This window comes from Rhincodon typus, chromosome 2, assembly GCF_021869965.1.
Source record: "Rhincodon typus isolate 14 chromosome 2, sRhiTyp1.1, whole genome shotgun sequence".
Lineage (NCBI taxonomy): Eukaryota > Metazoa > Chordata > Chondrichthyes > Orectolobiformes > Rhincodontidae > Rhincodon > Rhincodon typus.
This window is the reverse complement of record NC_063333.1, coordinates 6,267,153-6,286,784: the sequence shown is the minus strand read 5'-3', so window position 1 is coordinate 6,286,784 and position 19,632 is coordinate 6,267,153. Positions and strand designations below refer to the sequence as shown.

At 41.9% G+C, this 19,632-nt stretch overlaps 1 protein-coding gene across 1 annotated transcript in view; it reads right to left on the bottom strand.

Annotated features, from left to right (window-relative positions):
- The window catches only part of arhgap39 (Rho GTPase activating protein 39), a 353,142-nt gene that overhangs the window by 7,743 nt on the left and 325,767 nt on the right, over positions 1 to 19,632 (bottom strand). Inside the window, exons 6-7 of the mRNA XM_048612924.1 lie at positions 11,443 to 11,642; positions 4,346 to 4,437 (exon numbers count right to left, since the gene is read on the bottom strand). Of these exons, the coding sequence (XP_048468881.1) occupies positions 4,346 to 4,437; positions 11,443 to 11,642 (292 nt within the window). The remainder of the gene's footprint in view (positions 1 to 4,345; positions 4,438 to 11,442; positions 11,643 to 19,632) is intronic.

Genomic DNA, 19,632 nt, shown 5'->3' with positions numbered 1-19,632 from the left:
GTGGGGCAGGTCTGTGAGCAGGGTTTCACACACAGGTACTGAGCTTCCTGACTGGGAGGTGGCACTGCAAGTGGCCCTCAGTCTCTTTGATGAGTATCACATGTTAAACACCAGAGGTTAAAGGTTAGTCCTAGAGTGTCCAGGCACATACTCTCCTAGTCAGATTTTATTTCAACTTGCACGCTCACAAATCCCTATTGAAGAAGTAAACAAATTCTTTAGGCCATAAACACACTTTTTTAATACCAGAGTGCCCCCACTGCATTCGGTTCCTCCAATGGAACCAAAGAAACATTTCCCTTGAGTTCAATCCCTGCTCAAATGCAGCTTTATTATCAATTGATCAATGCTCCCAAGGACTCAATGCTAACAAAGCCAAAAGAAATCATCACCATTATTTTTCCAGCCGTAGATTTGTCTTGATCCCCAGTTTTTCTTTAAAATCTTGAGCCATTAGCCTTGCTTTCGTCTTCAAAACCCAATCAGGTGACACTGTTTCTGAACATATCCAGCTATGTCTCAGGGCTATCGGGCACCTCTGTGATACACACAAGTTTTCTCCAACTTTGTAGTTCATGATGTCTCTTATGATGGCAAGAGTTTCTGGTGGCAATTTATGGTCTGTGCTGTATTCCTTGACCATGGTGAGCTGCTCTCTCTATCTTGCTGGGTCTCTCTCTCTGGACTGCTACTTTCCCTTAAGACCTCCTCATTTTACTGACAGGATCTGGTCAAAGATCTCTTTCTACGGGCACATTTGCTCCCAGAGGCACTGTCAAAGCTCACACCATATTTTCTTGTCTTCTATTCTTGTACTTCAAGTTGTTAATCCATGGTCTAACCCCAGCCCCTCATCCTGGACATTTATCCAGTTGCCATATTTTTAATGGGTTTCCTTCCTCTACTTACATCAGTTACATTTCTCAATTGACCAGGCCGCTCTGGTAAACATTTTCACTTTATTACCCCCTTTTGGTAAACCCTTGTACCCCATTTTGGGACTAATGGCCCAATTTTTATTGTCAGAACTGAACTGTCCTATATCAGACAAATTGTCAATTGTGACAGCCTGGTTCCCCGAGGTGAGCAACGTTTGGTTATGAGAAGTACCTGGGTCCTCGTCGCTTTCCATAACTCCTTTAGAATCTGTAAAAATGGAATGCATTCCTAGCCAACTTTAAGTGAGCTCCTGAACGGTCTTATTCCTAGTCTGTACAATTTTTTTTGCCTTTACCAAGGGCCTCTCCATTCTTTAAGTCCCTCTCTTTTATAATAAATGGGGTCTCCCTGCTTAAGACTGGGCTCCAATGACCTTACATTCGGTATTTAGGCTCGGCAAATTCATTCTGGGACCTTGGCTTTAATGTAAGCCTCACTGCCTGTGTGCAGCGCTTCCAAATGCTCTGAAGATGTAAAACTACCTGCTTCCCAAGCTGGGACTGGTCATTTATCATTGATGGAACTTTAGGATTCCTACCAAAAACTGATTGATATGGACTATATCCTCTAACCATCTGCAGTGGATTCCTCTCATGGACAACTGAGCTACTGCAGGCTGACCTGCCAACATTTTCTGCACCATTTGATTTTTCAGTGCACAATTTGTTTTACACATCCGTTGCTATAAGGCTGTGCTCATAATATGTTCATTGTTGCATTCAAATCTTAAAATTCATCAGCAATGGACTCCCCTTATTATCAATGAGATGTTTTACTGGGTGATCCAAGTCCAGTCACTATGCACCGTTCCATTACCTTATCCACAGTTTTAAAAAATCTTCACTACTATTATCGCTGACTGACTCAATCTGGTTGCCAAATCTACAAATTGTAAAATGAAAATCTTTTTTCTACATCACACGCCTTTAAATCCATAGCCATTTCCTCATTTAAAATCCCTTGCCAAGGGCAGACATAGCATCAGCTGTGATAGCATCCTTTGGTATTTCTTACAAATCGCACATCATGTACTTATCTCTTGATTAATCTTATTAAGAGGGTGGTGGTGGCATTGTGGTAATGTCGCTGGGTTAGCCGGTTTTTCTATTTACTCATGGGATTTGGGCATTGCTGGCTGGACCAACATTTATTGCCTATTCCTAGTTGGCCTTGAGAAGATGGTATACAGCTTCCTTCTTGAACTGCTGCAATCTAATTGGTGTAACCTACAATGCCATTAGTAAGGGAGTTCCTGAATTTGACCCAGTGATATTGGAGAACAGCGATATATTTATCATCCAAAAGATGCACTGCAGAAATTCACCAAGGCTCCTTGGACAGCACCTTCCAAACCCACGATCACTTCCATCTAGAAGGACAAGGGCAGCAGATACATGGGAACACCACCACCTCCAAGTTCCCCTCCAAGCCACTCACCATCCTGACTTGGAAATATATTGCTGTTCCTTCAGTGTCGCATGGTCAAAATCCTGGACCTCCCTTCCTAACAGCATTGTGGGTTTACTTAGATCAAGCAGACAATAGCAGTTCAAGGCGGCAGCTCACCACCACTCTCCAGGACAACTAGGGATGGGCAATAATTGCAGTCCCAGCCAGTGACACTCACATCTCTTGAATGAATTAAAAAAAAGTTTCCATGACACAACCAAAGAAGAGCAGTTGAGATCTCCCTGGTATTCTAGTTAGTAGTTATTCCTCAACCAACCATCACTTGAAACAAATTACTTGGTGATCGTTACATTTCTGTTTGAGAAGTGGCTATTTCAATGAGTGGCCATTGTGTTACCCACATTACAATAGTGAAAAGACCTCAAAAGTATTGTATTAGCTCGAGGATATTCTGAAATAATTAAAAGCTGCAACATAAATGCATGGTCATCTTCCTTCTTTATTCAGTCCAGCCTGGTTGCTTTCTCCAACCCACCCCACTAACCCACAGAAATAAGTTTAAATGTAGCAGCCCTACTCCACTTTAGTGAACTCTGTTTGAAAACCGAAAGGACTGCGGATGCTGTAAATCAGGAACAAAAACAGAAGTTTCTGGAAAAGCTCTGCAGGTCTGGCAACGTCTGTGAAGAAAATATCAGAGTTAACAATTCGGGTCCGGTGACACTTTCTCAGCCATCACCTGACCCGAAATGTTACTCTGAGTTTTTCTTCACAAATGCAGCCAGACCGGCTGAGCTTTTCCAGAAACTTTTGTTTTTCAACTCTGTTTGAGATGCACGTGACCAAAGCTAACTCTGCAGAAAGGGATGGGTAGGTTTACAGATTTGCAATGCCCTGGCACTAGTGCTGCTGCCACGCACTATTCCACAAAAAGGAAAGTTAGTCTTTTCTGGCACAGAAAGGGTTATTTTGGAAGTGAGCACCAGAAGCTCAGCAAGAATTCTAATCAGGTTCCTAACAAATTGTAGCAGTAGTGCGGTTGCTTAATGTCTTCAAATGTTAAAACAATTCCTGCTGCACTAATAGCGTCTCATGGGGCACCATGTGCCAAAAGTTGCTTTACATTTAATTTGTTAGAATGACATCAAAGCATGACCTTTGTATGCAGTGCAACATTTTGAGTAGAGGAACAGTAATATTTCAGTTCACCCCTTTATCAAAGCTCTCAACTCTAGTCTATTGTAGGGTGACATGAAAACATGCGGCCCATCATCGGTCTTCTGACTTTTAAAGCTGTTGCTTATGGTCTCTCACTGATTGCTAGCAATACAATCTCTTCTTGAAGCGTAGTCTGTTTACTTCTTCTGCAACTTTTTCTCCTCCCTCGGTATGAATGCAACGACTTTACATTAAGACATAATTCCTCAGGATGCCCAACCAGTTGTTCTTCTGGCCCGGAGAGTCTTTGGGATAGAAGCATCACAACTGAGCTAAATTTTACCCCTCATGCTGAGAGCTACTTAGGAGTGGGACGAAGACTGATTTGGCCCATTTAAATCTGGAACCTTTCTCATTAGGCAACAAGTAGAAGCTTTTTTTTATCAAAGAAAGGAAATATGATTGAGGTGATAGATATTATAAGAAAATAGCTAAAATAAATAAGCTTTAGTTCCCGGTCTGATCTCACAGGGGAGATGGAGAAAGAATATTCTTTTTAGTAGATGGGAATGAACCATCCCTTACAGCTCTGAGCTTTTGTAAGAATCTTTAACCAATCTAACCAAAATAAGATGATACCGACTCGTCTTTGAGGGAAGAAGCTGGAGGTTAATTTCTCAGGCCTAATCGGGCAAGGCTGGGAAGGAGAGGGGCAGGATGTGATATAACTGCTGGTATGCCTTTCACAGGTAATCAGCTAAAAACTCCACTCCAGATATAAGCAACAATAGATTTTATTCTTCTCATCCTCCTGACTATGATCAGCAAATGGCATTACCTGGAACATGGGGGTCTGTCAGCCCTTGTGGAATAACCCACTGATCCACTTGAAGTTTGAGAGCATTAACCTCATCGATATCCCCGGGAACTCTGCAGAGACAGATGAAGCACACAAGACTCAGTGACAATGTTAATGTTATTCACAGTCATTTGGTCAGCAAGCAGTTTGTACCACAAACCTCTCTTTGTCCCTGTTCTATGCTTTTACCCATCTTGTAATCAACTGACTCATTCCTCCAAATGAAGGAGTGTCATGGCTTTCTGCAATATCAGTCAACAAGAGACCAATGAGGCCAATTGGCCTGTGCAGAACTGGAAACAAGCAAACAGGGCAACTGCTGTATGTTGTAGGAATTCTCCCTCACCAGCAGCTGAGATAAAGGTGTACAATATTTTATTATCATTGGTTAGTTTGAACTTTAAAGTAGAGGTAATTGGGTTTTTGGTTTTAGTTAGGAATGGGACATGTTTGTTGTAAGCCGTCAAAGTCATTTTTCAACAATAGGCTCAAACAATTTCCCAGAAAGTGTGTGACTTAAGCTAAATGACTAGATAAACTGCAGGAGGTCCCTGGGCTGCAAACAGGTTCTGTTCTGGAGTCCATTCATAAATCAATTTGTACACAAGTCAAAACACAACATAGGACAATGTAAAGGAGCCATTTATATGTACAGGAAATGTTTGGTCTTTAAAATTACAACTATGTATAGGATCATGTTCATAAGTACAAGCCTTCATACATGGCATATTCATTGACTGGGGACCCCCTGTACTGGAGAGATAACTGATGACATGTTTATTAGAGTGGAGGTTTTATGATAGATAGAAAGATAAGCTACAGACCACAGTCAGGTTTCAATTGAGATGAACAATTTCAAATGAGCAGTAGGGCACTCCAGTTAGTCGCAGTCCAGACTTTCAGAGCCAGAAAGACATCTTAAAATTTTTCTAGCAGTTTAAGTGGATGGAATTCTTAAAATTCAGTTAGCAAAATTAGTGAAGTAGCTAAAGTCTGTGTATCTTGAAAGACAGCAATGGAGAGAATCACTTTTGGTGAATGTATAGCAAGTTGCTGAAAGGAAGTGCTTGTGACCTTGTTAGTAAGAAAGCAAGTAAGCTGGGAGTATTACTCCATTGGGGTTGAGTATCTGTAAAGGATATTACAAGGAAAATGCTGAATTTTTCTTTTTGCTGTTTATGTTGGGACCTTGTTAGTAAGTAAGCAAGTAAGCTGGGAGTATTACTCCATTGGGGTTGAGTATCTGTAAAGGATATTACAAGGAAAATGCTGAATTTTTCTTTTTGCTGTTTATGTTGGGACCTTCCCAAATTGTCTTACATAAGTATATCTTTTAGTTTACTTTAATAATTAGAAAATGGTTTAACATATATGTGTTCTTTTGTTTAAAAAGTAATGTTGGCAGTCTTGTGGTTCAGTTAATGATTATCACATGAATGAAAATGGCAAAAAAAACAAATGTTTTGATCTATCAAGCCAGATTTTATTCAGAGCTCTGATTCGACGAGTAATTCCATTCGCTGGGATCATAACAAAGCCTTTGCCTCGATCTAATATTGATGGATTGAGGTGCCAATTTACTGTCAACCTCTTGGAATCTCCAGGGATCAACCTTTAATCTCCAGAACTTTGCTGTAAGCACCAGGTCAAAAATTCTAGGGTCATTAAAAAAATGTTTCTTCTTCTCTTTGAAAATTTCTGGGAATGCATCAAACCAATGTTGACAATCAACCAAAGAGCACTTAATTACCTGAAGAAGAGTTTTGAGTTGTTGGAAGACATATAAGTGAGCTAAATAGAAATTTATTTTAATAGTCTAATTACGGCTGTAGATTGACAAACTGGAAGTCAATTACACAATTATCCTTGGGAGTCAGATAAATTCAATCTGTGGGCAGTCTTCTTCATGCTCAGTGTTATTGACCACAAAATGCAACCCAATGAGAGTCTGTGTTTTGTTGTTTCCCCCATTTCTCCGCAGTCTTCTGTGAGAGAGAATGTGTGTATGTATGAATGTGAGTGTCTCGGACAGAGATTGTGACTGTGAATGAGTGTGTGAGTAAGTATGTGAGAAAGTTTTTGTGAGACCATGTGAGAGAGTGTGAGAGAGCATGTGTGTGTGTGTGTGTGTGTGAGACAGTGTGTGGGAGAGAGTGTGCACATGTAAATGAGTTAGAGTGGGAGAGAGATTGTGAGTGTGAATGAGTGTGAGAGTCAGTATGTGAGAGGGATTGTGAGAGAGGGTGTGTGTGTGAGTATGCGAGAAAGTGTGTGCATGACAGAGTGTGTGTGTGGGAGTGTGTGTGAGAGAGAGAGTTTGTGAACGTGAGATTGTATGTGTTTCTGTATACATGCGTCAGGGTGTGTGTGTATGTCAGAGTGTGTATGAGAATGTGAGAGCGTATGTTTTGTTGGGGGGAGGGGGGTATTAGTTTTGTCCAGGAAAGCTGAAGTTCAAACTGTACTCTCAACTGGCACTTTCACTGAATTTCTAGTCGCTGGGTGGGAGTGGGTACATGAAATGGAGTATGGGTATGCTTATCCAATATCACCACTGACAACAAACTCGTCACCGCTGGTTTCTTCACAGTCACACAATGTAAAAAAAAGTCCTAATTTCACCACCTTGCTTGCAAATATACAGCAAGGATCAGCTAAATAGCCTGAGAAAAGGCCTACTGGAACTGTGACTGTTGTAGTACTCAATCATCTACAAACAACGCACTCTAAAGATATTAATTGTATAATGGGGTCCAGATTACGTATGCTATCTATTATGCAGAAAGCAGAGCAATTACAAATTCCTGAAACAGAAACTGTATTTATTTAGTAGATTCAGGTCATTAAATGCATCAGAGAATTGTCTGTGTGGAATGCTTCATTCGAAAGGGCAGACACAGCTGTATAATGTGGTCTCTTTCTTACCCTTCTGTTGATTGCTTCTAATCTCTGGAAAGTGTTAGTCAATTTCAATAATTTTCCTAAACTAATCAATGATAGGTTCTTGTGGTGCAGTCATGGTGTCCCTACCTCTGAGCCAGGAGGCCCCAGGTTTAAGCCCCACCTGCTCCAGAGGTGTGTAGCAACATCTCTGTACAAGTTGATTAGAAAGTACGTAAACTAGTCAATACATTTCTGAAATTTACATCAATAAATGAAGAATTGATGGAAGGAGTCTGATGTGTGGAGCTTATGATTGTTTGGGTTAAATGACCTGTTTCTTTGCTGTAAAGGCAATATAAGGATTCATATCATTTCGTCAATATCAAATGAATTTATGTGGTATTATTGAGAATAAACTTATTGTTGCAGCTCCCCTTGGTGTGTAGAGCAAACCTGACCAGGGTCACTGCTCCCAGCTTCCAGTCTATAATCCCTGCTAGAAATGCGAGCGAGGAGGACACTGAGATTAGCTCGGATAAGTATGACCCATTAACAGAGAGATGGCTGCACAGATTAAGACTCGACTCTTGAAGGACATTTAGAACTGACAGGAATGTTGGAGGGGAGGCATTGTTAGTTAATGATGAAAAAAATCACAACAGAGTGCAATGCGCTCAGAAACAGTTTGGGTAGAAATGAGAAATGATAAAAGAGGAGGTCATATGTTGAAGAGTTGTACAGACCCTGTACCAGCAATGACATGGTAGGGTAGAGTATAGAGGAATAAATAAAGGAGGTTTGTCAGAAATACACAGCAATAATTGTGGGAATTATAAACTACATATAAACTGGAAAAAGCAGACAAGCAAAAGTAGCCTAGATCAGATGTTTATAGAATATTTTGAGGCTAGCTTCTTAGAACAGCACCTTCAGAAGCTGACCAGAGAGCAGGCTATACTTCATCTGGGGTATCGTACAATGAGGTTGCATCAATGAAATGAAGGGCAGTCCTAAGTGGCAGTGACCATAGTATGATTTAATTTTATATTCAGTTTGGGGGGGTGGGGAGGGATGGATCTGAGACTTTTTAAAAATGTAAATAAGAGTAGCTATGACGATAGGTCAATAGAGATGCAGTGGCAGTTATTTAAGGGGATATTTCAGAATGTACACAATAGATACATTCCAAAGAGTAAGAAAGTTTTTGAGGGACAGACCCACCATCTGTGATTAACTGGAAATGAGAAAGACAATGTCAAACTTAAAAATAAAGCACTTAATTGTTCAAAGACAGGTGGCAAGTCAGAAGATAGAATCAGAGATAGTAGGAACTGCAGATGCTGGAGAATCCGAGACAACAAGGTGCAGGGCTGGATGAACACAGCAGGCCAAGCAGCATCATAGGAGCAGAGAGGCGTTTCAGGCCTAGATGAAGGTGGTTCTGATGAAGGGTCTAGGCCTGAAACGTCAGCCTCTCTGCTCCTATGATGCTGCTTGGCCTGCTGTGTTCATCCAGCCCTGCACCTTGTTGTCTGGCAAGTCAGAAGATTGGGCAGAACATTTTTAAAAAAGCAAAGAATGACAAAATACTAATGAGGAGGCAAAAAATAGGGCATGGGAGAAAACTGGTCAGAAATATTAAAAACAGATAGTATGAGTTTCTGTAAATGTTTTAAAAAACAAGAGTTAACAAAGCGAACGTAGGTCCTGTAGAAAATGGGCCTGGACAATTAGTAACGGAAAATAGAGAAACAGTAGATGAACTGAAGAGGCATTTTGCATCAGTCTTCAATACAGAGGATACAAGTAATATCCAGAAGCAGCTCACAACACCATAAGATATAGGAGCAGAATTAGGCCATTTGGCCCAACAGTCTGCTGAGCCATTTCATAATAGTTGTTATGTTTCTCAACCCCGTTCTCCTGCCTTCTCCTCTTAATCCTTGATCCCCTTACTAACTAAGAACCTATCTATCTCTGTCTTAAAATACACTCAATGATTTGGCCTCCACAGCCCTCTGTGGCAATGAGTTCCCCAGATTCTGGCTGAAGAAATTCCTCCTCACCTCAAATCTAAAAGGTCGTCCCTTCACTCTGAGGCTATGCCTTTGGGTCCTAGTCTCTCCTACTAACGGAAAAATCTTCTCTATGTCTATCCTATCCATGCTTCTCAGCATTCTTGTAAGTTTGAATAGATTCCCCCTTCATTCCTTCTAAACTCCAGTGAGTACAGCCCCAGATTCCTTAACCAATCTTCATAATGACAAGCCCTTCAGCCCCAGGATCATTCTTGTAAACTTCCTCTGGACTACCTTGAAGACCTGCACATCCTTCCTTAGAATCAGGTCCCGAAACTTCTCACAATATAAGTCAGGAATTGGAAGGGAACGAGGAATGTGGGAAAATTATAATTACCAGAGAAATGGTACTGAGTAAATTGTTGGATGGGGTGCTGAAAAGTGTTTGGGTCTTGATAAAGTGAGGGTTTTAAAGTGAGTGGCTAGTGAGATAGCTGATACACTAGTTTTTAATTTTTTCCAATATTTCCTTTACTTGAGGAAGTTCCCATTAGATTGTAAGATAACAATTATAACTCCTTTATTCAAAAGGGGAGGGACACAGAAAGTAGGAAACTACAGACCAGTTAGCTATCACCTGCCAAAGGGAAAATGTTATTAAAGATTTAATAACATTATTAAAGATTTAATAACATTATTAAAGATATTATTGTGAGGCATTTAGAAAAGTTCAAGGTGATCAGGTAGAATCAACATGGTTTTGTGAAGGGAAATTCATGCTTAACCAAGCTATCGGAGTGATTGGAGGAGGTAACATGTGCTGCTGGTTAAGGAGATTTCTAGAAGACAGTTGATAAAGTTGCACATCAAAGGTCACTGCAAAGAGTGAAAGCTCATGGCATAGGAGGTAGTAAAATGGCACAGACTGAAGATCTTCTGGTTAAGAGAGTATAAGCGTAAATGTGCTTTTTCAGGTTGGCAAAATGAAACGAATGTGTGCTATAGGGATCAGTCCTGGGACTCAAATGTTTACAATCTGTGTAAATTACTTGGTTGAAGGGATAGCAGGTATGATTGCCAAATTTGCTAATAACACAAAGATAACAAGGAACATCAGTTGTGAAGAAGACATTAAAAGGGTATAGCTAGGTTAAGTGAGTGGTAAGGGCCTGGCAAATTTTGTATAATATGGCAAAATGTGAAATTGTCCGTTTGGCAGGAATTTAAAAAAAACATTTTATTTAACGAGAGAGATTTCAGATTTGTAGATGGGTCAGGGTGTCCCAATGTATTTAATAAGATCATGACTGATCTGATTGTGATCAAATCCAAAGGTAGAGAAAGTAATTAGGAAAGCTAATAGAATGTTGTCATTGATTACAAGAGGAAAAGGATAATAACTTTTTGCTTCAGTTAGACAGGTCCCATGTCTGGAATAATGTGTACTGTACTGGTCACCTTATTTAAGGAAAGATGAAAATGCAATGGAAGCAGTTCAGGAAGTTTTATTAGATTAATATCTGAAACTGGTGGGCTGCCTTATGAGGAAAGGCTTGTTATTGCTGGAGTTTAAAAAAAGAGACACCTTATTTGAAATATATTAGATCAAGGGGGGTCTTCACAAGGTAAGTTTCCTCTTAGGGCAGAAGTAAGAACTGTGAGGCACTGTTTAAAATTGAGGGGTTGGCCCTTTAAAACAGGGATTAGGCAAACTTTTTTTTATCTCAGAGGGTTGTGAGTCTTTGGAACTCTCTTATTGAAAAAGTGGGGAGAAGCAGAGTCCTTGAATATTTTAAGTTAGTGGGAGATAGATTCTTGTTAAGGAAGAGAGGGAAAAATTATCAGGGATCATCACAAATGTACATTTATGGTCACAATCTGATCAGTCATGATCTTATTAAATGACCTAGCAGACGAGGGCTGAATGGCCTATTTCTGCTCCCTGTTCATAAGTTCTCCTCTTGAGGAGATTCCTGACATTTGCAGTCTAGGTTCATTAGTAGTAGTCTGGATTAGATTTGATACAGATTACCCATGAATGGTGGAGCAGCTCAAGGGAATTCATCTGCTCCTAAGTTCCATTTGGCTAACATATGAGAAGGATCTTGGTGCAAATGAACTGTTTCCGAGGATTTACAAGAACTGTGATTTCAATAACCAGTCAGCAAGCGTTACCTGAAGATACCCTCAGTCTGTGCTCCATTGAGTTTCAGCACTTCCTCAGAGAGTCTAGTCTGGACCCATGGCAGCTGTCGGTCTGAATAGTGCTCATGTTGCATGTTCATGATCTCGTCCAGAGAGCTACCAAACATGGATGGGCAGAAAACAGCATTTGTGGCATGTCTGATCTCATCCGCACTGGGTTTCCGAAGTCCCTGGTTGGATACCAAGAAGAAAAGACATTGTTCCTTTTTCTCTTTCAAAATCTATTTTCCATCCTGACATTTCAGTTTTCCACAATGAATATCAAGATGGGCTGCTTTTGGCCAATGACTGACTTTCAACTCACAATAGAATTATCAGAATTTACAGCACAGAAACTGGTCATTTCACTCCATTAGTCTACAATGGTAGAAGATAGGAGCAGGAGAAATCCATTCAGCCCTTTCGAGCCTGCTCCACCATTCTTCACAATCCTGGCTGATCATCCAACTCAACAACTTAATCCTGCTTTCTCCCCATAACCTTTGATCCCATTCGCCCCAAATCCTATATCTAGTTGCCTCTTGAATACATTCAATGTTTTAGCATCAACGACTTCCTGTGGTAATGAATTCCACAGGCTCACCACTCTTTGGGTGAAGAAACGTCTCCTCATCTCCGTCCTAAATGGTCTCCCTGAATCCTCATACTGTGACCCCTGGTTCTGGACACACCCACCACCGAGAACATCCTTCCTGCATCTACCCTGTCCAGTCCTGTTAGAACTTTATAAGTGTCTATGAGATCCCCTCTCATTCATATGAACTCTAGCGAAAACCATCCCAACCTAGTCAATCTCCCCTCATACATCAGACCCACCATCCCTGGAATCAGCCTGGTAAACCTTTGCTGCACTCCCTTGAGAGCAACAGCACCCTTCCTCAGAAAAGGAGACCAAAACTGCGCACAATATTCTAGGGTGTGGTCTCACCAAGGTCCTGTACAACTGCAACAACACATCCCTGCTCCTGTACCCAAAACTTCTCACAATGAAGGCCAACATACCATTTACCTTCTTTACCCCCTGTTGCACCTGCATGCTTACCTTCAGCAACTGGTGCACAAGGGCCACCCAGGTCCCACTGCACACTCCCCTCTCCCAATTTACAGCCATTCAGGTAGTAATCTGCATTCTTGTTTTTGCTTCCGAAATGAATAACCTCACATTTATCCAAATTATACTGCATCTACCATTGATTTACCCACTCACCCAGCTTTTGAGATCATGCTGAAGGATCTCTGCATCCTCTCTAGTTGCTCTTTTGCACTTAATGTACTTGTAGAATCTTTTTGGATCATCCTTATTTGCTAAGGCTACCTCATATCCCCACTTTGCCCTCCTGATTTCCCTCTTAAGAATGCCCCTACACTCATTATACTCTTCAAAAGATTCATTTGATCCCAGTTGTCTGTATCTAATACATGTACTTTTTTGTAATTCTTGATTAGAACCTCAATATCTTTATTTATTCATTATCTTACCAGCCTTACCTTTCACTCTAATAGGAACATAATGTCTCTGAACTCTTGTTATCACATTTCTCAAAACCTCCCACTTACCAGTCGTCTTTTTATCTGCAAACAGCCTACTCCAATAAATTTGTGAAAATTCTTGTCTCAAGCCATTAAAATTTGCCTTACTCCAATTAAGAACTTTAACATTTATGGAAGACTTATTCTTTTCCATAGTTATTTTGAAACTGGTAGAATTATGATCACTAGTCCTAACGTGCTCTCCGATGAACACTTCAGTCACTTACCCTGTCTTATTTTGCAAGAGAAGTTCAAGTTTTGCTCTTCTCTGGTAGAAACACTTGCATATCTCCTCTGCAGATAGTGTATAGGTCCTGCCCTGATTTGCCTCTCCAAAATGTGGCACCACACGTTTATCTAAATTAAACTCCATCTGCCACTCCTTGGCCCACTGGCCAATTGACCAAGGTCCCGTTGTACCCTGAGTTAACCTCTACACCTCCAATTTTGGTGTCATCTGCAAACTTACTAACCATACCTCCTAAGTTCACATCTAAATCATTTATATAAATGACGAAAAGCAGTGGACCCAGCACCAACCCCTGTGGCACACTACTGGTCACAGGCCTCCGGTTGGAAAAGCAACCTACCACCACCACCCTCTGTCTTTTACCTTTGAGCCAGCTCTCTTTCCAGATAGCTAGTTGTCCCTGTATTCCATGTGATCTAACCTTGCTAACCAGTCTATCTGCAGAGCAATGCTGTCTTAATGTGTAACAAACTAGAATAGCAATGCTGTCTCATGGTGCTCCAACAAACTATAACAGCAACGCTGACTGAATGCGCTCTGACAAGCTAGAACAAACTAGAACAGTAGGGGAGGCAATAGCCTAATGGTATTATCACTAGACTGTTAATCCAGAGACCTGGATAACATTCTAGGGGCCTGGGTTCGAATCCCACCACAGCAGATGGTGGAATTTGAATTCAATAAAAATATCTGGAATTAAGAATCTAATGATGACCATGAACCCATTGCCGATTTTCAGGGAAAAACCCTTCTGGTTCACTAATGTCCTTTAGGGAAGGAAACTGCCATCCTTACCTGGTCTGACCTACATGTGACTCCAGACCCATAGCAATATGGTTGACTCTGAACTGCCCTCTGGGCAATTAGAGATGGGCAATAAATGCTGCCTAGCCAGTGACGTCCTCCTCCCGTTAACAAATAAAGAACAAAAAGTAATGCTGTCCCAATGTGCTCTATAAGCTAGAACAGCAACACTGCTTCGCAGTGCTGTAATAAGGTGTGTGAAGACTTGCTTGGGAGATGGTGTTGATATTGAGGCTTACTGTTCCTGGATTTGACACTCAAATCTCAGTAAATAGCAGTGTTCCCTCTAAGTTCCACAGCTGTGTGCTCTGAGGGTACCTGCATGATGAATTGTGTAGCAATGCCAATCGCGGCATTGACTTCCAGTTCCACAAGTGGCTGCTGTTTATGGAACTGGGAGGTCCACGAAAAAATTATAGGTAGGGAATTACTCGTATCTCCTCACAAAACATCCTTCTCAGCTGACACAGCTGTAATGAGTTTCCTTTTGTAAATTGCTGTGCTTTCACCTGCTGCTATTTTCATCAGTTAATGCCTCTCTCCAAGGTGCCAAAGTGCTAACTCAGCTTATTTATTGCCTAAGATAACAAGGCGTAGAGCTGGATGAACACAGCAGGCCAAGCAGCATCAGAGGAGCAGGAAGGCTGACGTTTCGGGCCTAGACCCTTCATCAGAAATGGGTGAGGGGAAGGGGATTCTGAAATAAATAGGGAGAGAGGGGGAGGCGGATAGAAGATGGATAGAGGAGAAGATAGGTGGAGAGGAAACAGACAGGTCAAAGAGGCGGGGATGGAGCCAGCAAAGGTGAGTGTAGGTGGGGAGTTAGGGAGGGGATAGGTCAGTCCAGGGAGGACGGACAGGTCAAGGGGGTGGGATGAGGTTAGTAGGCCCCTCCCCCATTTCTGATGAAGGGTCTAGGCCCGAAACGTCAGCCTTCCTGCTCCTATGATGCTGCTTGGCCTGCTGTGTTCATCCAGCTCTACACCTTGTTATCTCAGATTCTCCAGCATCTGCAGTTCCTACTATCTCTTATTTATTGCCTAACATGGGTTCCTCTTTCTTTGAATTTTTTAAAAGTCAAATTAATAAACACAATAGCAATTTCCTCCCAGGCGGCTTAAATGGTCATTCAGTTGAAATCATATGACTTCTTGCAGATGCTGTTTTGAACTCAATGCTTGAAATAACTTTCTGACCTTAAAATGTCAGATTTTCACAGAACTGAAAATCTATAATCCATTTCTCATCCACTTTAGAACCCAAGTTTCCAAATAATAAGAGCAATATATTATGATCCTTCCTAACAGCTGGAATAGCAATATCAGGAACAAAAACAAAGTTGCTGGAAAATCTCAGAAGGTCTGGCAGCATCTGTGAAGGAAAAAACAGAGTTAACGTTTCGGGTCCGGTGACCCTTCCTCAGAACTCCATCGTCTAGTTATCCTACAACAGTACGGAACAGCGACAGCTTGTCACAGTACAGTATCAAGGTTGGGTGTAGCAGACCAAAAGGTTTGATACAATGATGGAAGTAAATCTCTAAAATGTCTAAGTAAATCTCTAAGTAAAATGTCTAAAATCTATAAGTAAATCTCTCAAGCACATTACAATTGTTAGATAGCTGTAAGTATGCGAGACGCAAAACCAATCTCTATCATTGAGTAGGAACCATTCTTTGTGATTTATGACATTGTCAGAAGATCCTGACTTACTTACTAATATATTTTTTTCACTTTATTAATGTACAGGAGCTCTCTGTGTCCCCTTATTCCCTTATAGTCTTCAAGTAAATTCTTTTATGAATTATTATTACTCTGTGCAATGCTTTGACCAAGAGACATCGTGCAGTATACATCTTTGATTGGCATTTACAAACATGTAAATTAGGAGAAGAAGTAGGCCATTTGGCCCCTTGAAACTGCTCTGCCATTCAATAAAATTAGGGCTAATGTGATTTTTTACGCACTCCCACCCATCCCTGATTAAAACATTGCTTAACAAGAAACCTGTCTACCTGTGCCTTAAAAACTTCAAGGATTTCACTTCCACTGCCATTTGAGGAAGAGAATTCCAAAGACTCCAACCTTTTGTGAGAAAAATGTTCTCATCTGTGTTAAATAGGTGGCCCCTTATTTTAAACAGTGACTCCTTGTTCTAGATTCTCTCACAAGAGGAAACATTCCTTTCCAGAGTCTGTGTTTATGTATGAGTGAGGTTGTGGAGTGCGGTTGTGTGCGTGTGTGAGAGAGAAAGGTTAAAAACATAAAAACATAAGAACCAGGAACAGGAGTAGGCAATTCTAGCCCTTGAGCCTGCTGTGCTGTTTCATATGATCATGGCTGATCTCATCACTGCCTCAACTCCACTTTGCTGCACACTCTCCCTAACCCCTCAACCTATTACTAATTAAAAATTTGCCCATTTCCTCCTTAAATTTAAACAAAAGAAAACAGAAGAACTGCAGATGCTGGAAATCAGAAACAAAAACAGAAATTGTTGGAAAAACTCATTAGGTTTGGCAGCATCTGTGGAGAGAAAGCAGATTTAACGTCTCCAGTCCAGAACTGATGGTAGCTAGGAAAAGATTGGTATTTATGCAGAAATTGGGGTGGGAGAGGGGTGAGAAGTAAACAAAAGGTGGAGATAGAGCTGAAAGAAAGAGAAAAACAGCGGACAGACAAAGGACTGGATAAAGGTCAGCCTGGGAGAATGATTAGCTGTTAATGGGGACTCTTAGTAACTGACAATGTGCTGTATGTGGTAGTAGCCCATGTGATGACAAGGCCTGGTGTATGGCAGTGGGGGAAAGACATGGGGGAAGATTCCTCAAGTCCTACAATTGTTGAACGTGATATTGAGTCCCAAAGGTTGCAGAGTTCCCAAATGGAAAATGACGTGCTGCTCTTCCAGCTTGTGCGGAGCTTTGCTGGAGATGTTGGTCAGGGAACATGGTGGCGCATTGAAATGGCCGCAAACCAGAAGCTCAGAGTCACTTTTGCAGACAGAATGAAGGAGGAGTGGACCAGGGTGTCCCAGAGGGAATGGTCCTTGCGGAAGGCTGACAAGGGAGGGGAGGGGAATATGTGTCTGGTGGTGGCATCCCACTGGAGGTAGCGAAAATGGGAGCTAATTATCCTTTGGATGTGAATGCTGGTGAAATGATAGGTAAGGACAAGGGGGATCCAATCGCTGTTGTGGGGCGTTAGACAGGGATTGAGGGCTGAAAGGCAGGAGATGGGTCAGACACGGTTGAGGGCTCTGACAACCTGCAGTGCTGGGGAATCCTCGGTTGAGGAAGGAGGTGGACAATTCCGAGGTGCCCTTGTTGAACTTGGCATCATCACAGCAGATGCAACAGAGATGGAGGAAACAGGAGAATGGAATAGAATCTTTATGGGAAGCAGGGTGTGAGGATGTATAGTCAAGATAAATGTGGATGTTGGTGGGTTTGTAGTGGAAATTGGTGGCTAGCTTATCCCCTGAAAGAGAGATGATCAGGAAGGGAAGGGAGGAGTCAGAGATGGACTCGGTGAAGGTGAGAGTTGCAGTTTAAGGTGGCAGTTGAAAGCAAAATTAATAAACTTTTCCAAATCTGGACAAGAGAGGGAAAGCAGCACCAATGACATCATTTGATATACCGGAGAAAGAGTTGTGGGTGGGGTCCAGAGTAGGACTGGAACAAGGAATGTTCCACATACCCCACGAAGAGACACTGGGGCCACGAGGGTACCCATGGTGACACCTTAGACCTGAAGAAAATGACAGGAATTAAAAGAGAAGCTATTCAGAGTAAGGATGAGCTCAGCCAAGAGAAGAGTGGTGGTGGATGGGGACAGTTCAGGACTTGTTGCAGGAGAGCCCTGAGACAATCCTGATGGGAGATTGACAATGTAAAGGGATTGCTTGTCCTTGGTGAAGAGGAGGTGCTGGAGCTCACGAACTGGAGCACAAACTGCTCGAAGCGCCATTGATAGTTTCAATGTCTCTGCCTACCTCGCCCATTCTAACATATGTCCGTGTGAACTGACTGCACTCAGTGTTCTCAGATCCAACCTTAACTTTGTTATTAAGCCTGCCGACAAGGGTGGAGCTGTTGATGTCTGGCGTGCTGACCTTGACATTGCGACGGGTGATCACCAGCTCTTGGACACCTCCTATAATGTCAACGATGGTTATTAATCTCATTTCATCTGGTGATCTCCCCCCAGCTGCCTCCAAGCTCATAGTCTCCCAAACACGCACAGTCCGCTTCTACCTCCTTCCCAAAAATCCATGAACAGGACTCCCCAGGCTGACCCATTGTTTCTGCCTGCTTCTGTCCCACAGAACTCATCTCTTTCTACCTTGATTCTATTGTCTCTCCCCTTGTCCAGTCCCTCCCCACTTACATCCACGATTCCTCTGAAGCTTTATGTCAATTTCAGAATTTCCAGTTCCTGGGCTCCAGCCACCTCCTCTGACATGGATTGAGAATTGACTAGCAGACTGGAAACACAGATTAGGAATAAATGACTTCTTTTTGAGTGGATCATAGTTACTAGTAGGGTACTTCAGGGATCAGTGGTCGGAAATGACCAGTACACAATAGTGATTTGGATTAGAGATTGAAATATAATATTTCCAAGTTGCTGATGGCATAAAACTGGGAGGAATTGTGAATGGTGAGGAGGAAATAAAGAAGCTCAGGCAATTTAGATAAATTAAGTGAGTGGGCAAATGCAGATGATATGCGGTATAACATGCAGATAAGGAAATGTTGATGTATATACACTGTCTACAAGTCGCTGAAAGCAAGCATACAGATGGAGCAAGCAGTTGGGAAGGCAAATGGTATGCTGGCCTTGATTGCATGCGGGTTTGAGTAAGTATGTCTTGCTGTAGCAGAGTTTTGGTCTCCTTACTTAAGGAAAGATAGACATGCTGTGGAGGGAGATCAGCGAAGGTTCTCCAGGTTATTCCTGGAATGGTATCATTAGACACCTAGATTGGCCTCGTCGGCTTCCTCATCTGATTCTGCCACAAATCTTGCCATAGCTCACATCGCTGAGACCCCTATTAGATTCTACTGTCTGACTCAGAAGCAGTGCAGGCAGTGTCATTGAATATTTATAAGGCAGAAGTAGATAGATTCTGAAGAAGAGAAACTGTGTTTTTCTCTCTCTGCAGATGCCGCCAAAACTGAATTTATCCAGCAATTTCTGTTTTTATTTCAGATCTCCACAGGTGCCAACTGTTCTCTGGGATACTCTTCCATAGGTAAAACCCAATTGTTCTCAGATACAGTCCCACAGGTACCAACTGTTCTCAGATACAGTCCCACAGGTACCAACTGTTCTCAGGTACAGTCCCACAGGTACCAACTGTTCACAGGTACAGTCCCATAGGTACCAGCCTGTCTCAGGTACAGTCCCACAGGTACAGTCCCACAGGTACCACCTGTTCACAGGTACAGTCCCACAGGTATCAGCTGTTCTCAGGTACAGTCCCACATATATCAGCTGTTCTTAGGTACAGTCCCACAGGTACCAACTGTTCTCAGGTACAGTCCCACAGGTACCAGCTGTTCTCAGGTACAG